Genomic DNA, 19,968 nt, shown 5'->3' on the forward strand with positions numbered 1-19,968 from the left:
GAAGGTCAGAAGCAAGTGCTGGGAGAGAGGAAGATGATCTCAAAGACAGTTATTGCTGGGGGGGAAAACCATGGAAACCATTTTTTTAAGGACCCTGAAGCCTGGTAGTGCTGGAGAAGGAGGGCAGCATCTTCTTCCACAGAAGGGGAAGGACTGCCATCTGATAATCTCTTTCAGCCCATAGAGAAAAAAAGATTGAACTACAAAGTGGGGGAGAAGCTGGTTTTAAGGCACCTGCTATCCTGAATTAATGCAGACCCCAAGAAAGGCTGTGGACCCATGACTCCAGGAGAAGGAACTGATCCCAACACTGAGAAAGAGAGCTGTGGAACACCTAAAAGAAGAAGAGGGGTTGGGTCTGGATGGGTACAGAGTCCTCCACAAAGGAGGAATCTGGTTTAAATACTTCGGCCTGAAAGTGATGCTTGGTCTACACTACAGAGTTAGATCAACACAATGCGGCTAATGAGGCTTGTCATGGAATCCCCTTTACCTTGTTCTGAAACAGAATCCAATCTTTAGGACATCCTCCTTTAGGTGGGTGATATTCTGGCTCATGTTTTTCCAATAAGGATACATTATATTTTTCACATATGAAGGGCAGTTTCAAATGGCAGTTGATTGGATAGTCTGTAGGAAAGATATATAAAGTTATTATTACCTCTATTATGGTATGGATGATAATGTGCTAAGTGCTACCTACACTTGTGGGAAGAGACAGTCCTGTGTACTATAACATACAGCTGTACATTATTTTAAGTAAAGTATTTTAAAGTGACAGTCAATCAATGTGCTAAGTGCTACCTACACTTGTGGGAAGAGACAGTCCTGTGTACTATAACATACAGCTGTACATTATTTTAAGTAAAGTATTTTAAAGTGACAGTCGATCAAAGCATAAAAATTAAATGAGAATGAGAAAATCTCTTATTAATAAATAAATAATAATAATAATAATAAAGGACCAGATGAGAGAACCTTACTCACTTTCAGTAGCAGCTTACTGTACAAGTGGCATCATTGACTTAAGTGAAGATGTTGTGGAATAAAGTCCTAACTATTGTAAAATGTGAGTATCAGAATCTCTCCCACAGGGCTTGATGCAATGCTTACTGAAGGCACTGGAAGGACTCCCTCCCTTTGACTTCAATGGCACTGGGTCAGGCCCATACTACCATAACTGCAAAAATAAGTGGACAGAATCCCTATTGAGCAGAATTTACCATCTAACTGAGACCAAAACAGATTAACTTTGTTAAGAAGACCAGCATATAGGATTAGTGGAAGAAATGAGTGTTAAGGTGGCTAGAAAGGCAGGAAAAAAAACACACTATTGATGGACAAGAGTTCATATGTTTTTCCAAGTATTGGGTGAAGCTTAATCAGCACATCAGTTACTTTATGCACCTGTTTCTATCTAACCACACCATTAATAAGATTTACAACAGAAATGCATGGCATGGCAATTTTATAAATCTTTTTTGTCTGAGGCCTGCCTCATATCCTCAAGATAATTTGAAGAAAAAGAACTCACCAAAATAATCTAGATCATGATCAAAAAGTCATTTGCTCTTGGATCTTGTATTGAACATTACATTTTGGATGGAGCAAATATTTTTTATAAGAGAGAAACAATCTTACCTCTATACCAGCTTTTCGAAGAAATATACCAACAATCCCTCCAAAATCGATCATGGAAACGTGGAAATAACTGTAAACTAGATAGAAACATTTCAGAGTAAATCCCTAACAAAAGATGCTCTTTTAGGAGAAAATCCTGGGAACAGAGGACCCTGAGAGCAGAACTAGGGATGTTAAATATTGATAAATTAACTAACCAAATAATTGATGGGATTTCCATCCACTATTTGATTAGTTGATAAGGACTAGCACGCATTCTGACTTTGAAATATACAAGAACCCCAGCAGGGGATCTTGTGCATTTCAAAGATTGAAATGCTGTGTGGAGCCCAGGACCAGAGGGGAGTCCTCCGCTGACTCCGGGCTCCATGTGGGTGTTTCTACTTTGAAATGTAGAAGAGCCCCATTAGCGGCTCTTCTACATTTCAAAGATTGAAACGTGGCATGGAGCCCCGGGGCCCCAGGCTCCATGCAGCACTTCCTCTTGTACATTTCAAGAGCTGGGCACTTGTACATTTCAAAACAAAAGTGCCTCCATGGAGCCTGGGGTCTGTGGGGAACTATCCGCTGGCCCCGGGCTCCACGGAACATTCCAACTTGAAATGTACGGGAGTCCCCACTGGAGCTCTTATACATTTCAAAGCAGAAGCGCTGCTATTGTGCCCGTGCCCTGACCCATGTAACTGGAGCTGTGAGGGCCGGCTTTCAAGCCGGCTCCCCCCAGTACTGCCGCCTCTGCTTCGGGAGAGGGGGGAGGAAGAGCACATTTCAAGAACTTATGCATATAAAGGGGTTGCCCGTGCCTGTATGTGCAGGGGGGTTAGGGAGAGGGCTCGTGTAGGGGAAGTGCTACTGTCAGCAGCTCCGGTGATTAGTGTAGTTATTGATCTACTGTCCAAATCAACCCTGCAGAGAAGGTACACAACAGAAACTTTGCCTGTCTACTCAGGCTGTACACTAAGGAGCTGTATAATTGTCTGTTCTTACTGTAACCCCTAGTACATTATTATGGTCAGTGCAGATAATCAATTACAAATTCTAATTTTTTTTTTAAATGTTGCATTTTTAAGATTTTCTTGGACAGGAAGGCCCTATTCCTTAGCTGCCACCGAGGAGCATACAGTGCAAATCAGGAATGTTGGAAAAGTTACAATAAGACACCTCTGTATTTCCCTGGTCCTGGATCAGCTCTGTGCTGGACTATACCAGGCACTAGTTGCAGCCTGAAAAGTCCTCTAAATTACACTGCCTGCCAATGATCACAAGGACCAGTTAGGACAGTTGAGGATCCCAGGGCACACTGAAGCCCTCAAACTAGCCACAGGAAGGTGTGGTGGAGTAGGAGCTTTATCCTCATTCTATAATAGTAAAGGATCACCTAATCTAGGGTAATTTTCTTGTGGCTGGGCATGGTAGAAAGCAGAGTTGAAGACATGGGATGACCTATCCAGTTTCATATGCTTTATATGTAAACATTTTTGTTTCTAGTTTTTAAACTTACAAGGTGAATGGAAAGGTTTTGGTTTTGTTCTTTTCTTAAGTGGAAGAGTGAAATAACGTAAAGAGCTCCAGCCTTGTTTCAGAACTCAAGTCATTAATAGGCTATGTGGGCAAGCTTAAAAATCAAATAAAACATTGGTGATAGGAACTGGAAAGTGTTAACAGTTGGGACCAAGATTCGAACATTCAGGAATTCTAAGGATACCAATAGCATATTAAATCCCTGGCTATTCAAAGACTGATGCCTCTGCATAAATCTTTGGGGACAATGTCTGCAAAGCACTTTGAAGAAGTGAAGCCCCATATAAGTGCTAAGTGTTATTATTGATTTAGTGGTTAGAGATGTTGCTAACTTTTGTAGTGGGTACAGCACTCTGAAAACATTTGTGCTTGAATTAGCTGCCAAGTCCTTAGTTCAAGTATTAAGTCTTCACACATATTCTGCTGCTTATTTATCACACTCAAGAATTACCGAGTGTCTTCTGAGACTCCTCTCCAAAAGAAATAGACTCAATTCATGCTCCAGAGAGCCTTCATTTTAAATAAGACATGGCAAGGACAAGTGCAGGTTATATACAGACAGAAAAAGAGGAAGACAAAAGGCAGGAAAAGAGTCACAGCCATCAGATAATCTGGTTTTGTAACAAGGTTTTTCAAAGAATGATTTTATGCTTTTTGTAGATGATCTACCAGAAATTAACTTTGTTAGTAATCTGGGATCATTCAGTAGTCATTTAAAAGTCTCATTTTAAAATTTCTCTAATGTTTTCCCCCATAAAAGAAATGCCAACAATTGTATAATAATGCTGCCTGAAAATAGAGTACATACTGTGGACGATAGTTAACTCCGTAATCCAAGTATTTCAGCCACCACTTCTGTTCTGCACTGGCCAACTGCAAAAATAAAATAAAAACAACAAACATCTTTAGATTTTACCACCATGTTTAATATAATATCCCAAGATAGAGGACTGGCCTTTACCCACCCACATGGAAAACTCCCTTTTTATGTAAATAGTTTAACAGAACCAGGATTGGAATTTACAAGAAATATTGATCTTGGCTATAAGCTACGCAATGGGAATTCTCGAATTCCAGCTCATAAAGGGACATTATCAGGTCAGATATTTAAGAAACTCAAATCTGTTTCTAATAATTCTTTACTATTAAAACCAATGGAACATCCACATTATTTTTCCACTGTTTACTATATTTTGCATGCTTACATTTCACTCAGTTGGGATGATAAAAATCAGGCTAATCAGTTTCAATTTCAGGTTATGTGCTAATGTACAGAGATTCTCCAATTTTTTTCATAGTAGGTCACATCTTATAGTGATCTTAATGACATCTTCACATCTTGTGCATCCATGAAAGCATATGGCATCTGCTCTCCCATTCAAGACCATATAATACTTTTGTGGGATTTACAGCAATTACTTAGATTGAAAGGCAATGGACAGCTTTTGTGTATTTGTAGCTGTCTTTGTTTAAAAAGTTCAAGACACTTATTATACTAGAGATAATCATACTGCCTTACATACTTCATTTTGGGATGGATCTTCTGGTTCAGCCAAGTAGTACTCAGTGCAGAATAAAGGGGAGGAAAGTAAGGAATTATTTTAAGACACCTTTGCTGAGAATAGGAGGGGGAAAACAGTGTAGTGAGCCTGAGGATCTAGCCCTTAAATCTCTCTCTCCCCCATCTACATAGTTTCTCTCACCTGGAAACAAGGGAGAGAGCTACCTCTTTGTGGACCAATAGGAAGTGTCCTTGGGACCATCCAAATCCTCTGCACCTGTACAGGAACTTCTGTGCTAGCACAATGAAGTAATATTTGCATTGAAAAGAGCACAGAGGACATTTTAAAATAAAGAATAACATGGTTTCAATTGAAATAAAGGTGCAGTACTGTAATGAAAACTTACTTAGGGGCCATTCATACCCTGTAGCAGTCAGTGAGAAATCCTTTTTGTAGGTTGGGGGAAGAGGGAGGAGGGCTGAATTGAGGTCCCTTTTCTCTCACCACTGCACAGAAAAACAGAGGCTATGTATAGAAACAGAGCCCCCTTGGCTACAAGAACCAACTTAAGAAGGGGTTCTAGGAGCAGGCACTTGCTGCAGTGTATCTAATAACTCAACAGGAGTCATCTGTCAGGCAGACATAACACATAACTCTTGATGGTGAGGTGGCACAATTTAAGGGGGGCACATAACTCTTAAAGGAGGAAGACATGTGATGTCCCCATGTGTCATGTTTGGCCTCAGGAGCAGCAGCAGAACCAGAAGCACCAGGGCAATGGCAAGCAAGCACCATAGCAGCTCACAGAAGCTGAGCTCTGCAGGAAGGGGCCAATGCCATTGCCGGACAGCACAGGCTGGCTCCCACAGCATGGAGAGACAGGGTCCAAGTGAGCCAAGCAACACCCACAAACTTCTGATCTGCCAGCTCCTGACAGGTGGCAGGGGATAGTTTTAGAACCGTGGAGTGCACCTGCAGTTCAAAACTCTGTGCTAAATGGAAGGCAGAAATTTGGGAAGGAGCACATGACCCAGTGTGTGCCCTCCCCCACCCCACATTGCCTCTGTTGCCAGAGAATCAGAGCATAGCTCTGATGTGCCCAAAGTTGGTGTGGAGTCATAGAGCTTTCTTGTGGATGACCACATGTCTCCAGTAGACCCTTCAAGACTGTAAAAGAGCTGCAAAATTGAAAGGCTGGACTCACTAGTTATTTTTACTGGGGGCAAACCCCATATTAATCCTAATAGAACAATTATAAGAAAACTTCATGAGGGGACCCTGTTAGCTTCTCACTTCCCATCAGTAAAGAGTGATGTGATATCTCGATGACACTGAAAAAAGGCAGTAACAGAGGTAGGGCAGTCTCAAGTCTTTTTTTTTTTTAAATGATTTCCACAGAACAGCTGATTTCCTGATTACATAAACTATTCACTCTGCCCTACAGACACTGATCACATCAATTTATTGCTGGTTTCTAATATACTCCTCTCATTCAGGTAACAGTATGATGTCCCACTGCTGGAACACACATATACACAATTACTATACAGAGCGACACTTCCTGTTGAACCCATGAACAGTAGTATGTTTATGGAAATCTTGTTACAACATATCTTTGCTCTTCAGAGCTCCTCTTTTGGTAAGATTATTTTAGCAGGCTACTTTAAATTTAAATACTCAAATGCAGATGTAAAGGAGATTAAAACCAAAATGGATTATTTTATTTTTCAGATAAGCTTTTTCTTTTGTAGGCATTTTAAAAAAACTATTGAAGTCTATATGTCAGTGAAAAATTAAAAGAAGAACATTAACATTCTTATATTGGAAACACTTGCAACAAAGAATTTCTGAAGTACAATGTATTTCATTACCTGATCTATTTTGTTTAGGAGTACCCTTAGTTTTGTGTAAGAGTCAACAGATGCTAAGTCACTATCGTTATTTGCACAATAGAAAGCAGCTTCTTGGTAGCTCAGGTGTTTATCTGGCACAAACCAAAATTCAGCTTCATCAACAACAAATGTCGGTCCATGATTTCCATCTACATCTGGGGAACAAAAACCACACACATATAAGCATTAATCCTGAAAAACTATTACACTACATAAAAGAAAAGGTTGGGCAATCTGGGTCTGATGCTGAGAAGAGTTGTATTTACTTCTCCCACTGAAATCAATGAAAACTGAGAGTATTGGCCTGTCTCCGAATCAGGCCTTCTGTATGTCATCATGAGCTTCACCAACATGAGAAAGGAGAGAATAGTGAGAAACACTAGACACAAGTAACTGAGATATATGTTAAAAAAATGTACCTGGTGTATACCAGTCTGGTATCTTCGGGGTAGTACCTGAGGAGAGAAAGAAATAATCTCTGATCCTGCATTCCTGATACATATACTTCCACTGAAGTCAAGGAGAACTTTGCATGTTTATGCACCAACTTAAAGTTACCAAAACTTATTTTTCTGACCAATTAAAACATTTACAATCATTCCAGGCTACTAGATGCTAAAACTCCTAACTTCTCAAAAAAATCAAGTGTCTCTTTTCAGAACCCTCATGCCATCCACTCTTCACCCTCACCAGAGAATCCCCCCCCCCCTTTTTTTTTTCTCCTCGCTATTTTGCTACTCTGGAGACCCAAGCCATAACCAGCTATTTTCATCTGCTTGGTGACTGTCTCTTTTCCGTATGGTTTTATGCATCTCCATACACACTGAGTGGGGGAGCTTCAGCCACCTCCCTCTCCCCCCACCCGAAAAAACAAACCCTGACCTTGCTTTAAGTTATGATAAGGAGGAAGCTGCATACCAGCTTTGGTGATCCTAGCTCTTTCCATTTAGGAGGAGTTCTTGAACAAAACAGATGGATGGACAAACAAACTTGCTCACTCACAGACACAAACTCTCAAATATATACAAGTTGGACTTCCTGGTTGGTCCTTAATGAGGGGATTTGCTAGACCAGGGGAGGTCCCTCCCGTCCTGGCCCATGCTAAACCGCTGCCCACCCCCAACTCCTCCCTGCTACCCCTGGATAGGGCTCCAGACCCCACTTCCCTGGCTGCTCTCTGGCCAGCCATTGCTCCCAGGGCCAGAGCTCTCCAGTTTTCACTGGCAACTGCTGGTGCCGAGGTCAGAGCTGCTTGGCCGGGGCTGTAGCTTCCGGGCTGTTGCCAGAGCCAGAGCTTTGTGGCCAGGGCTGGTGCTGCACAGCCACTGCCAGCTCGCTGCTGCTGCCTGGCTGCTGGGGCCAGATCTCTCCCCTGTGCCTCCCACTCCCACCTTTGGCCAGATCTCCCTATACCTGAACTCTGTGGACCAGGAACATCTGCGGTCCTGCCAGACCATGGATGTTGCCAGACCAGAGTGTCCCGGTTAAGGAAGTACAACCTGTAGTAGATTTTGCTTACAAATTTTAAATAAAGCACGTAGTTCCAGCATTTATATGCTCTGTACCTCCCCACCACACTAAGGTCCCTACATTCACTGTGGCACATTTTTCATTCCAAGCAAATTTAAGTGATAGAAGCAAGATAGAAACCAAAGAAGTGATGTAAGATTCTTTACCAAGAAATAGTTTATTTGTATGTTTTTGGAATATACACAGTTTTATAAACAGGAGTTTATGAGCCATGCTAGGGATTTCAGGCCTTGACCTATATACTGTTATGCCCAGTTGGGTGGAGAATGTGGTAAAGTAACGGTTATCAAATTTATTGCACTCATATCCTTCTTTTCATCAAGTAGGGGCAAAAAACCCCTCCAACAAACCACCACAAATTGTGAATTTCACACAGCTTTAGAAAATATAAATCCCAGCTGCTGTTCATGCATCAACCCTACACTTCCTATGCATCAAGCACCCTCTCAATTTGATCATAAACAGGATTCCAAATGTAACAACTGGTCTCTTCCTATATAAATAAAGTTCAAGGCTCGCTCTCCTATTCTAATGATAGAAATGTAGCCATGTTAGTCTGGTGTAGTCCTGTTTTTTGTTCTCCCTATTCTAAGGCTTCCAGGTCTTCTATTTCAAAGTCAGAGATCCTGGGTTTACTGTTAATAACGATAAAGTAAAAAAAGTAATTCAAGATGTTTTAAACAAAAATCAGATGAGAGTTTAGATGAATAAATGGATGTAAATGCAGCTTTTACCTTTTGTTATTTGGCAAACCCATTCCAGTCTAGCATCACAATGGAAAGGTTTTAAATAAAAATCCAATTGTCTGTCTTCATAAAGTCTCAAAAAATACCTCGGTCGTATTCGAGTGGTCTGCGCAAAAGTAGGGAGGGGGAAATGGTGTTCACATATTAGATACAAAGTTCTGGAGCAATAACATTGTTTGAGACACTTGAGATTATCCCTGATGACAAAAGTCATCTACCCTGATGCCAGTTACTTGCAATTTTAACTGAATTTTTAAAATGATAAAATACAACTTCAAAAATAGACACTGAATGACTAGAGTTTATGAACAGTCAGTTTAAAATGTATCCACTCACAGAAATCTCCTCTTGCAACTCACTACAACTCTACGTTTTTCACACATTTCATCTGTGTTTATCATGGAGTAATATTCTCTGCCCTTAAAGGATTTTCATATCTGCCCTAAAGGGACAATCACCTGAAATGGCTAGAAATAGGATTCTCCTTTTTTATAATCAAGCTAAAAAAGCTCAATGCTACCTCTTGGTTCCTACAATACAGTTAATATTGGTTTCTTCAGTCTTACAGCACAGGATCAGAATCTTATGCTGAAATCAACAGTTACAAAAGCCACGATGCCCACTTCATACTTGTTTAGGGATAGTCTCTCATCCAAAAATGTATAAGCCTAAACTCTCATCTAAAATTTTAAGTTTAAAGGCTTGGTTCCTGCGAGTTGCAAATAGGGGCAAAAGTGTAGTGACCACCCCCCATTCAATGAATGCTAAATGAAAGGGGGCTCTGTCTTCATGGAAGGCTGAGACCCAGCGTGGTCCCAATACAGGAAACCAGGTCACCGTATGGAAATGTTTGAGAAATGATGTTTTAGAAATCAGACCACAAGGGCAGAGTTACATAGTAATGTAAGGGCTGGGTCCTTAATTTTTGTTTTTAGAAAATAAAATGAAAACGTATGTTTCATTTGAATCATTGCTCTGGGGTGGGATTAGGGAAAAGGGGTTCAATAATGCAGGCTGCCGCGGGGAAAGAGGATTACCCCTACCCTCTCTCACACCGCAGCAGAAGTGCCTCACCATCGCTGCTGCAGCTCCAGCGGGCAAAGCTGGGGGAATGGGGCAGACACGTCTGCCTCTTGGGCCCCACTGCCAGAGTGAGGAATGCAGCAAACCATGCCCTTTCCCCTCGCCCCCTGAAGAAGGGGAACAGCCAGCAATGTTCTTGTATGAATCAGGGGGGAGGAGAAAGGGAGCTTCAGCCCCATCCCCTACCCCCTCTCAAAGGTGGCTGATGGGGTAGGAGGCTCGGGGCTGGGGTAGTCCTGGACAAAGTGGGGTGCACTGGCAGCCAGCCCCTTTCACCTGCTAGATGATTCAGTCTCTTTTCTGTATGGTTTTATGAGAATCTCATTCCAGTCTCATCCCATCATCCTGGCACAACTAACCCCTTACCTTGATTTAAGTGATGATAAGAAGAAGCTGTATACTGAATTTGGTGGTCCTAGCTCTTATTGTTTAGGAGGAATTCTTGGACAGAGGCTCATAATTACAATATTTTGCTAAGCTGTTCTATATGTTATGTATTATTACCGTAGTATTTTAATAGAAGTAAATAAGTCTTGTAAGGGAAAACCTCTCTACATGTTGTTAGTAAATATTTACTCAGCAGTGAGGTATAACTGCTGGGTTTTTTGGGTGAAAATTAGCAGGTTTGTGAATTAAGAAATTTAGCACCTTTCTACTGTATACAGTTAGAAAATTACAACAGCAAAGTTTAATGTATATTTTTAAAAAACAAGTATAAAGTAAACATACTGTAAATAGAAGGCTCACAAATATATCAATATTATTAAAATCTTTAAACTTACCTTTAAAGCAGCACAATCTCTAACATCATCTCTTGTGAAATCATGTAGCAGAACAGTTGTTTCCTACAGAAAGGGGAAGGATGACAGAATTGTGACTTTATATTATTTGTATCGAGGTACTGCGTTAGGGGCCCATTCATGATTTAGTCCCTTTGTGCAGGGTACTGTCCTAACACAGAATAAAAGGCTGTACCTGCCCCAAACAGCTTTCAACCTATGGCCTTGATTCTGCAAAGACATATGTACATACAGTACTTAACTTCATACATATAAACCATCTTGAATGCAAGACAGACATTTTCTGGAGAAGTCTGGACAAGGAGATGTAGATTGAGAAGCTAAAGTACATGTTGGGATATAACAGGGGTGACCAACCTGCGGCCAGCAAGCCGCATGCGGCTCCTGAAGAAAAAAATTGCAGCTCCTGACGGAACCGGGACAGAACCCAGAACGCTCAGGTCAGCCACTCTCATGGCTAGGCTGCTGTGAGTCACATGTGTGCTGACAGCCCGCACCGTTCCGCTCACGGCCCCCAGCACACTACGTCATATCCTGCACGTGCAGGCCGGATCACACACAGCGTCCCAGCCTCCACGTGCTAGCAACCAGCTGCTGAGCGCAGGCAGCAGCTCCAGGTGCAGCGGTGCCAGCAGCGGCTCCGGGACCTGGGCATAAGGTTGGGAGAGAGGGGGATTGGGTTAGAGCAGGGACGGGAGGTGTCTGGCTCTGAGGAAGGGGAGGGGAACTGGGTTGGGGGGGGGGATGCACATGGAATGCCGGCCACTCAGTGCGCCGGACGCTCAGCACACGTGCCCCAGCGCCTGGAGGGAGATGCACAGCTATAGTGGCAGCTCCGGGACCTGAGAATTGGTTAGAGCCGGGGGAGGAGGGGTGCCTGGCTCTAGTCTGGGGGCGAGGAGGGAAAGGGAAGGCAGAGGTATTAGGTGGGGTGTGGGAGTGCGCATGGCATCCCAGCCAACACGTCTCAAGGTTGGCTGCTCGGCGCACACGCCCTAGCACCTGCAGGGAGATGCGCGTGGCTGTAGCAGCAGCTCTGCTTCCAGGACCTAAGAATTAGGTTAGGGGGGGACTGGTATGGGGTGGGGTCGGTGCCTGGCTCGGGGGGGGGGGGGGGGTTGGGTTGGGTTAAGGGTGTGTGTGCCTGGCTCTGGGGAATGGGAAGGGAATTGGGTTGGGAGGGGGCGGTGCCTGGCTCTGGGGAAGGGGAGGGGAAGAGCAGCCAGCATGAGTCTTGAGACCCGGGATCTCCGGGTACTGGCCCCAGCGGTCTGCACCCTCCTCCTGGCCAGACCCCCCCCCCCCAAGAATACCCTGCCCCAGCACCCACCAGCACCCTGTCCCGACCAGCACAGTTGGGGCACATTAGTGAGGCTTGGGAGGTTTTGGAGTGGGTTTTTTTTGCATCTCTTGTGTGGCCCCGATTGATTTTTCTGTGGGTCAGTGACCACTGACTCAAACAGGTTCCCCACTCCTCTCATAAATAAAGACAACACTGAAACATTTTGTGTTTGACATAATATTTTATTTAAAAATGAAACCTGGACAACAATCCCCCAATTGGGGCCAAGCCCCCATCTGGCCACAGCATCATAACACTCTGGCACCACCCCCAGGTCCCAAACCTGAGCCTATCATACACTGGAACCCCGTCCTGAGCCTCTCACATCCCCAAACTCCTGCACCCTCACATCCCCAGTCTTCTGCCACAACACTCCTACACCGTCCACACACTGAAAAATCTGTGTCCTGAGCCCATCATACTCCCAGCCTCCCTGCCCTGAGCCTTTCATGCACCCCAGCCCAAACTCCTACACCCTCACAGCCACAAGCCTGCGACTTGCTCAGCACCCCAACCTTCCATCTGACCACAACACTCTCCAGCCTGGAGCCCCCTCCCTGAGCCAGTATCCTCTTCTCTACTTCCTCCTGCACCCAAATTTCCTCCCAGAGCTTGCAACTCTCACCCCCTCCCAGTGCTTTTTTTGTGAGCCACAATAGCAGTGGAGACAGTGTGAAGAGCTGGGGCAAAGTTGTTGAGCCAAAAAAACAAAACAAAACAAAACAAAAACAAAAAAAAACAAAAAAAGGAGGGGAGGGTTGCGAAGACCCGGGGAAAAGTTGTTAACAACAACAAAAGCCATGGATGTACCAGTACCTGTTTACCCCAGAGCAGCTTTTTTTTCCCCTCAACAACTTTTCCCAGGCTCTTCACACTGTCTCCACTGCTATTGTAGCTCTAGAATGAGTTGGCCACCCCTAAGATATAAAGACACTTTGTCCAGCAGCATTGGGATCCTTATTACTGTATTTCTGACAAACTATTTAAATGTAAGTATAAAGGCAGAGACTGGAAAAACTACAGTTATGAGATATTTTTAATTGAGAGTCTCCTAACTGCAAAGTTTTACCTAAGTGTTTTTCTGTATTCTTCATGTGCCACAGAGTAAGATTAATCTAAAATATCAGTTAGTTGGTTATATTTTCAACCCAATCAAAGATCAAACAAACGTTAAAATGGTAGTACTTTCTGGATAAAGATGAATTTAGCTTACCGGATTGTTATCACTCCATTCCCAGGTTCCTAGAGAATCTGGATTCCTCTTATTGAGTCCTACCCAGACCCATCGGTCATTACTGTAAACACAGATAAAAAAAGTAATCACAAGTGTATGTTCATTCTAGTACATGAATGAAAAGTGAGTAATTTTAAAAGCCTCTCTGTGTGTCAAACTTTGGAGACCAGTATAAAAACACAAGTATAGTACCTAACTTGCAAATCCTTCACTTTGTTCTGGATAAATTACTAGTATTATATCTCAGTTTAACTAGGCTCTGACAGTACTTATTAAGGAAAATATTATTAACTGGGAGTCCCATTACCTAGGATAGATGATTTATTTAAAGCAAAAGTAGCACAGATAAAACAAGCACATACTTCCCAGTGACTTCAATGAACTTTAAAATGCAGGATTGTCTTTTTTTTTTTTTTTTTTTTTAATAGTGGGGTAATTAAAACTTAAAATTCTCAGCTCCATTCCAAGAGAAAGGTTGTCATATATAAGGGGATTTCAATGCATATATTTAAAACTGCAGTAATACCACAGTTCTATTAATAGGTCTCTTTAAGGGCATTACGATAGCATGAGATAGATCTGGGTCAGAAGTCTTGGAACACGCAGGAGTGTATGGGAGTGAAAGAAGAAAACAGAACCTGCTCTTTAGCCTCTATCATTCCACTGCATGGATTGTAGGCTCATGCAGGACTGATACTATTTCTAAGCAGCTAGGATCCAAAGCTACTTTTCTTACAAGACATCCTAAAAATCTATGGGAACGACAGATATCCATTTTACAGATATTAGCCTGTCCCTGCTCCTGAAGGAACAAAAGCATAGCTTTTGTCCATACCTCGCTGCCATCACCCAATAATTTGCTTTTTCTAAAGTTTGGAAAAGCTGCCTCTGGAAAGTTAATAGCCACAGCCCAGCAGCAAGTGATGATGCTTTAACTTATATTTCCCAAAAAATAAGTGGATGCTTCATCAGTGGATGTTTGAATCTTCCCATGACCATGCCCTGTTCTTGGTGGGGCCTTTTATTTATTTATTTTTTTTTAAAACAAAGTACAGAAGAAGAATTACAAAGTACAGCGGAAGAATTCGGCACGCAGCTGGTCTTCCTCTCACACTGCGGCAAAGCTGAAAGTACCATACAACACTTTGGAGGTGGATGTTTGATATTACTGTATAATATTGTACTATTGTATTATTCTAGTAAAGTCATCTTTTTTTTAATAAATATTTTGATTGTCAACAAACCTGACAGGTATTTAAAATATGAAAACTGAAACCAATTAAGATTGACCCATATAAATCATTTTTTATTCTTCGGTGGATTAATACAGGAGTAATTTTTTTCAAATAAAAAATCCTGGAATGTGGAAGTCTGATAAAAACTTCCAACTAGAGCTGAGTGGATAATTAATTTTTTGATTTAGTGTTCAAAATGGATTTTTTCCTCTGAGACCAAAAAAAAAAAAAAAAGTGCTTAGGTCAAATGAGTCAACACAAAATTAGTTCTCAATTGAAATGTCAACATTGTTTGTTTAGAAAATGTCAAAATGAGCTATTTTGATTTTTAAAAAAAATAATGAATTTTCATTTTTATTCTCTCACACCTGCTCTTTTCAGAAAATTCACTATTTGCCAGACAGGTCAATCAGTTTTACCACTACTCTTAAGAACTGTTTTGAAAAATGTACATGCTGCTGACAGTTGGTGGCATCACCATGGAACATGAAAATGTTTCGAAGACCTATTTTTAAAAATCTGTTGTAGAACCTAAGAACAGTGTCCTTATAGTTAATTCTTGTCAAAATCTGCAAGAAACAACTGAAAAAATTCAAGAAACCCATACATACGAACAGAACTTTCCAGATTTAAAGCAGGTGAAGAAGCTGATTTGTGTATATAGTATACACCCAGGCAAGCTGAGAGTAGTCAGATTGCTCCTTTCCAGTTGGTATAGCATGTTTCAAGTAAGACACATAACCAAACCCAAATTGCTACTTTCTATCAAACACTTCCAGAACTCTACCCTGTTACTAAGTATAAAACTGACACAAAAAACCCTCGGGATATGTCTACACTGCAAAGTCAATTCAAAATACCAGTTATTTCTAATTAACTTCAATAGCGTCTATACACGCAAACCGCTATTTTGAATTTAATTCTAAATAGTGGAGCCCTTCATTTGAATTTGGTAAACCTCATTCTACGAGGAGTAATGCCAAACTAGAAATAGCTATTTCAAATTAAGTGCTGTGTAGACAATTAATTCGAAATAGGGGGCCTCCAGCCCTTCCCAGGGAGCCCTGGTGGCCACTCTGGGCACAACCAGGAAAACTTACTCTTCTCTCCCCCTACCGCCGGAGCCATTAAACAGGTAGACCCTGGCTGCAGTGCCTGTGCCAGCTCCAAGCTTGCCAGCCCAGAGCCTGCAGTGGCCACCAGGGCCCCTGATCGAGTGGCCCCAAAACATGAGCCAGCAAGCCACTGGCAGCCAGCCCTCCACCGCTCCCCAGGAGCAGTCTGCCAGCTCCCAGGTCCAGGGTAGAGATCATGGACCTTATTCAGGTTTGGGGGGAGGGGGGGATACCCCCAACATCCATGATCTCTGCACTAGACAGAGGAATGTGGCCGTCTATGGCAGGATAGCTGCCAGCCTGGCCAAAGGCCACATTCGAACCCAGGAGCAGGTTAGCATGAAAGTTAAGTTGGTCCAGCGAGAGCCCTAACCCCGAGCGTCCCCTCCCCCTTCTTCCCCTTGCTTCCCCGTTCTAGATCCCTCCTCCCAGGTTTCCCCCTCCCCTCTCCCACTCTCTCTCTTCCCCCTCTCTCACCTCCTTTTCCCAGTCTCCCCAGACGTTCATCCCCCCCACCATCCAGTTTTGTTCAATAAACCCAGTTTCTATTTTTGAACATGTGTGTCTTTTATTTGACATCAGGAAGGGGGGCTAGGGAGGAGTAAAGTGGAAGGACATGAGGGAGGAATGGGGCACGAGCCCCCGGTGGGGAGGACCGGGGAGGCTCTGAGGGCTCTTCAGGGTGGACGCTTTCCCGCAGGGCCTCCTGGATCCTGAGAGCCCCCCGATGGACCCCCCCAGATGGCAGCCTGCAGGAAGTGCAGCCGGGCTGATGGCAACAACCCCACGAGATGCACCGGCGTGCCCTTGGCCAGGTCTGGCTCCATGTGGCCGAGTGCTGTGGTGTCCCGCGTGCGGGCACTCAGGGCACTCCAAGACAGGACTGCTTTGCTGTCCCTCATCAAGGTAGACAAGCAAGCGGGGAACCCTGAGAACTGTCTGTCCGGGATGGGGGTAGGATCCCTTTAAGCACGGAGCTCAGTTAGCCTCAGGCAGCAGCCCCAACCACTAAGTCCTAACCTGATGCCCTGCCGGAACTGGTTCTGGCCAGCCTTAATTTCGGTTCAGGGTCCACTCAGTGCAGACACGCTGTTTCGAAACAGCAAAATGCTATTTTGAAATAGTTAATTCAAAATAATGCATCTAGACAAAAACTATTTCGAATTAAGTTAATTCGAAATAGCTCTGTAGTGTAGGACATACCCTCACACAGAATACTTTCATTCCTTTGGAATCTGCTCAACTGGATCTGCTACACCTGTATGTCCAATTAGCTACCACATTCCTGGTAAAGAAACTTTAGACCCTATTTTATTTAGGCAGGAAAAGGGTGTACAGTACTTTATTTTACCTTCCACTAATAGACAGATGACATCAAACACTTCTGCATCTTCTTTGCCTCAAAGATAAAAAATCTGAACAAACAGCAAGTTGGACTAAGTTAGCTACTCTTCCTATTACCAAATGGAGAAGAAAATAGTCTCTTGCCAATATCTGAAAACAAACGCATAACGATGAGTCATGTGAGGGGTAGGCTGATGGATGACCCAAGGTGCTGGCTGAGTCTTCCACAAGCAAACAAATATTCTACTGTATCACCAATTTTAGGCAGAGAATGTGACTAAATAATTCCAGGGAAGACATCCTTTAAGCTGTGCAGTACTGCAACCTCATAATCATCCACAGATATGTAGGTGAAACAACTTTGTCTGTCTGTTTTCTACTCTCGTTTCCTCAAAAAAGAAAAAAAAAATCCCTTCTTGTATTAAGAAAGGCTATGTATCTCCCTGATCTCTAAAATCACTAATTCTACATAACTAAAAAATGCAAAGCACATAAGGTTGCCAGATGGTTTCAACAAAAATACCATACACACTTGACATTACATCGCAATCTACAATACATCTTATTTAGAAAATACCGGACATTTATATTTTCGCAATTTGTTTCCTGAACTGAAAGCTCAAATACTGGACTGTCCAGTTCAAAACTGGACACCTGGTAACCCTAAAAGCACAATGTGAACCAACAGCAGTGTGTAAAGTTGTTTTAAAATTAACAATTTTAATGTGCCAGTCTCCAGAGGCAATATTAACTATGTAACATCTCTTTAGCAAAAGCTAATGATCTCAGTGCAAGTGATGCACCCCAGCTCTCTCACCAGCATTCTTTCCACCTTTTAGGCTAGTGTTCTGTATATTCTGTTACGCTGCTATATTTGACTACATAGATTACACTGTGCATACTGTATTATGGTCAACTCAAATTCCACTCTCCCCAAATGAAAGACCCTAAATCAGAGTTTCTGGAGGATCGCAACTTAGAAGAGGGTCGCAGTATCACAAAGTTTGAGAACCCCTGCCCTAAATGATTTCAAGTAAGAGATCCTAGCCAGGAGAAATCAAATGCCTTAAATCATGAAAGAGTTTTATAATCAGTGTTGTACCATAGGGATGTTAAGAAGTGTGTAATTTGTTAATCGTGTAGTCAACAAAATGCTTGTCAACTACACAATTAATCGATAAAGGTTAGCACTGCAAGCACTGAGTCCTAGCTTGTGCTGAGTCCAGCAACTACCCCTGCACTAAGAGTGTTTTAGGAACCGGTGGACAGACAGCCCTGCTCGCTTCCAGTCCCAGAAACAACCCCGCTGTTGTGGCTTTGTGGGGAAAATATTATTCCCATTTCCTAGGCATAAACCAAACTCTGATCTTGGTTTAAGTCAGGATAAGATAAAGCTGTCAACCAATTTGGTGGTCCTAGCTCTTATAATTTAGGAGTTATTGAACAATCAGACTCTAGACAGATAGACATTTCTAAAATACACACATAGAAGTGGGTTTGCGGTCATCGTGTATTAGTGTAGACAGTGGTATTTCAATTTTTAAAATGTATTACAAGAGATTGTACATTGAGAGCCTTTAGTTTATGAAGAAAAATGTAAGAAGTTAAGAGAAACTGTATGCAACAAAAAATTTAAGCTAGCAAGGTTCTGCAAAGCTAAAATATCAATCAAAAACGTTATTACACTTGGGTCTGACATCACACCCATGTGTAACAAGGCTTTTCAGAGACAGCTTCTTTGACAAAAATCCAGAACTCACAATTTATATAGCATTTCATTTCTTGATAGCAGAGAACTCAGCATGCTCACCGAATGTCTGTATAGCGTTATTCCAGGTATGCCAAATGGAATCTGTGCCAACCAGACTGCTAGATGGCACAAGATTCATTGATTAATTTTTAAAAAAACCCAGAACTTTAGACAGAGAACATCTGGTCATAAAAATAAACCTCGCTTTCAAAATAATGACAGTCAGTCATTCCTGGAGTAAGATTTTTCTCTATGGCAACAAGAATACAGAAGTCGAGAACAGAGAGCAACTGTCACAATGACAAAATTCAGCAGAAAGAAGCAATCATTTCACTGTAACAAGGTAGATCTAAGTCATTTTAAAGAGAGGATGGAAAGCAAACATCTCTGCTTTGCCTCCTTATTCCTGAGCCAAGAAAAACTTTGGACAACTTAAAAAAAACAAACAAACAAAACACGTAAATAACCAATAGTCTTGCAGCACCTTAGAGACTAACAAAATTTGTAGATGGTATCATGACCTTTTGTGGGCATAACCCACTTCTTCAGATGAATGGAGTTAAAGGAGTCCAGGTTCCAAATAAAAGAAAAAGAAAGACAACGGATGGGGAGAGGGAGGGAAAGAAGGAAGACGGGAAGGAAAAAGAAGAAAAAAAATGGATACACTTGTCAGTGTACATGCTACATGAAGCTGATAGAGTGGGCACTAAGTGCTCTTAAGCACCCAGTGCCTCGTTTCTCATGTCATTAGGATGTGGAATGTAGCGGCCATCCATGCAAGGTCTTTGTTTAGAACTCTGTTGCAGGTATCAAACCTGTAAATGAAATTAAATTCTACAGCTTCCCTTTCAAGATGGGTTTTGAAATTGGCTTGGAATAATACAGTAACTTTGGGATCCATTAATGAGTGTTACCGTATTATTGGAAGCCAATTTCAAAAACCAGCTAGACTATTCATTATTTAAATTTTTCAGTTATGGACTAACAACAATCCTTTGAAACTTTTGGACAACTTGTGTTTCCTTTGAAACTATCCAAAGAAGTGGTATTATGTTAAGCAGATTAACTTTCATAGGCTCTTCTTAGGGTAATAACTGCTTAAGTCAGGGGTTCTCAAACATCATGGTACTGTGACCTAGGGATGCTAGCGAGTAATCAACTAGAATATTGACTACTTGTTCCCCTTCCTGTTGCTGTCTCTATGAGAGGCAGTGTGTGTGGTGGGGTGAGTGC

At 42.3% G+C, this 19,968-nt stretch overlaps 1 protein-coding gene across 2 annotated transcripts in view; it reads right to left on the reverse strand.

Moving 5' to 3' along the window:
* LOC102461834 (secretory phospholipase A2 receptor) overlaps positions 1-19,968 on the reverse strand; it is a 191,163-nt gene that overhangs the window by 32,423 nt on the left and 138,772 nt on the right. For both annotated transcript variants that reach the window (XM_075933483.1, XM_075933486.1), the window contains 8 exons: positions 13,271-13,352; positions 10,698-10,760; positions 8,821-8,938; positions 6,976-7,011; positions 6,536-6,711; positions 3,971-4,035; positions 1,642-1,718; positions 494-630 (listed from right to left, as the gene is read on the reverse strand). In XM_075933483.1, coding sequence (XP_075789598.1) covers positions 494-630; positions 1,642-1,718; positions 3,971-4,035; positions 6,536-6,711; positions 6,976-7,011; positions 8,821-8,938; positions 10,698-10,760; positions 13,271-13,352 — 754 coding nt within the window. The remainder of the gene's footprint in view (positions 1-493; positions 631-1,641; positions 1,719-3,970; positions 4,036-6,535; positions 6,712-6,975; positions 7,012-8,820; positions 8,939-10,697; positions 10,761-13,270; positions 13,353-19,968) is intronic.

The sequence above is a fragment of the Pelodiscus sinensis genome, chromosome 7 (assembly GCF_049634645.1).
Source record: "Pelodiscus sinensis isolate JC-2024 chromosome 7, ASM4963464v1, whole genome shotgun sequence".
Taxonomy (NCBI): Eukaryota; Metazoa; Chordata; order Testudines; family Trionychidae; genus Pelodiscus; species Pelodiscus sinensis.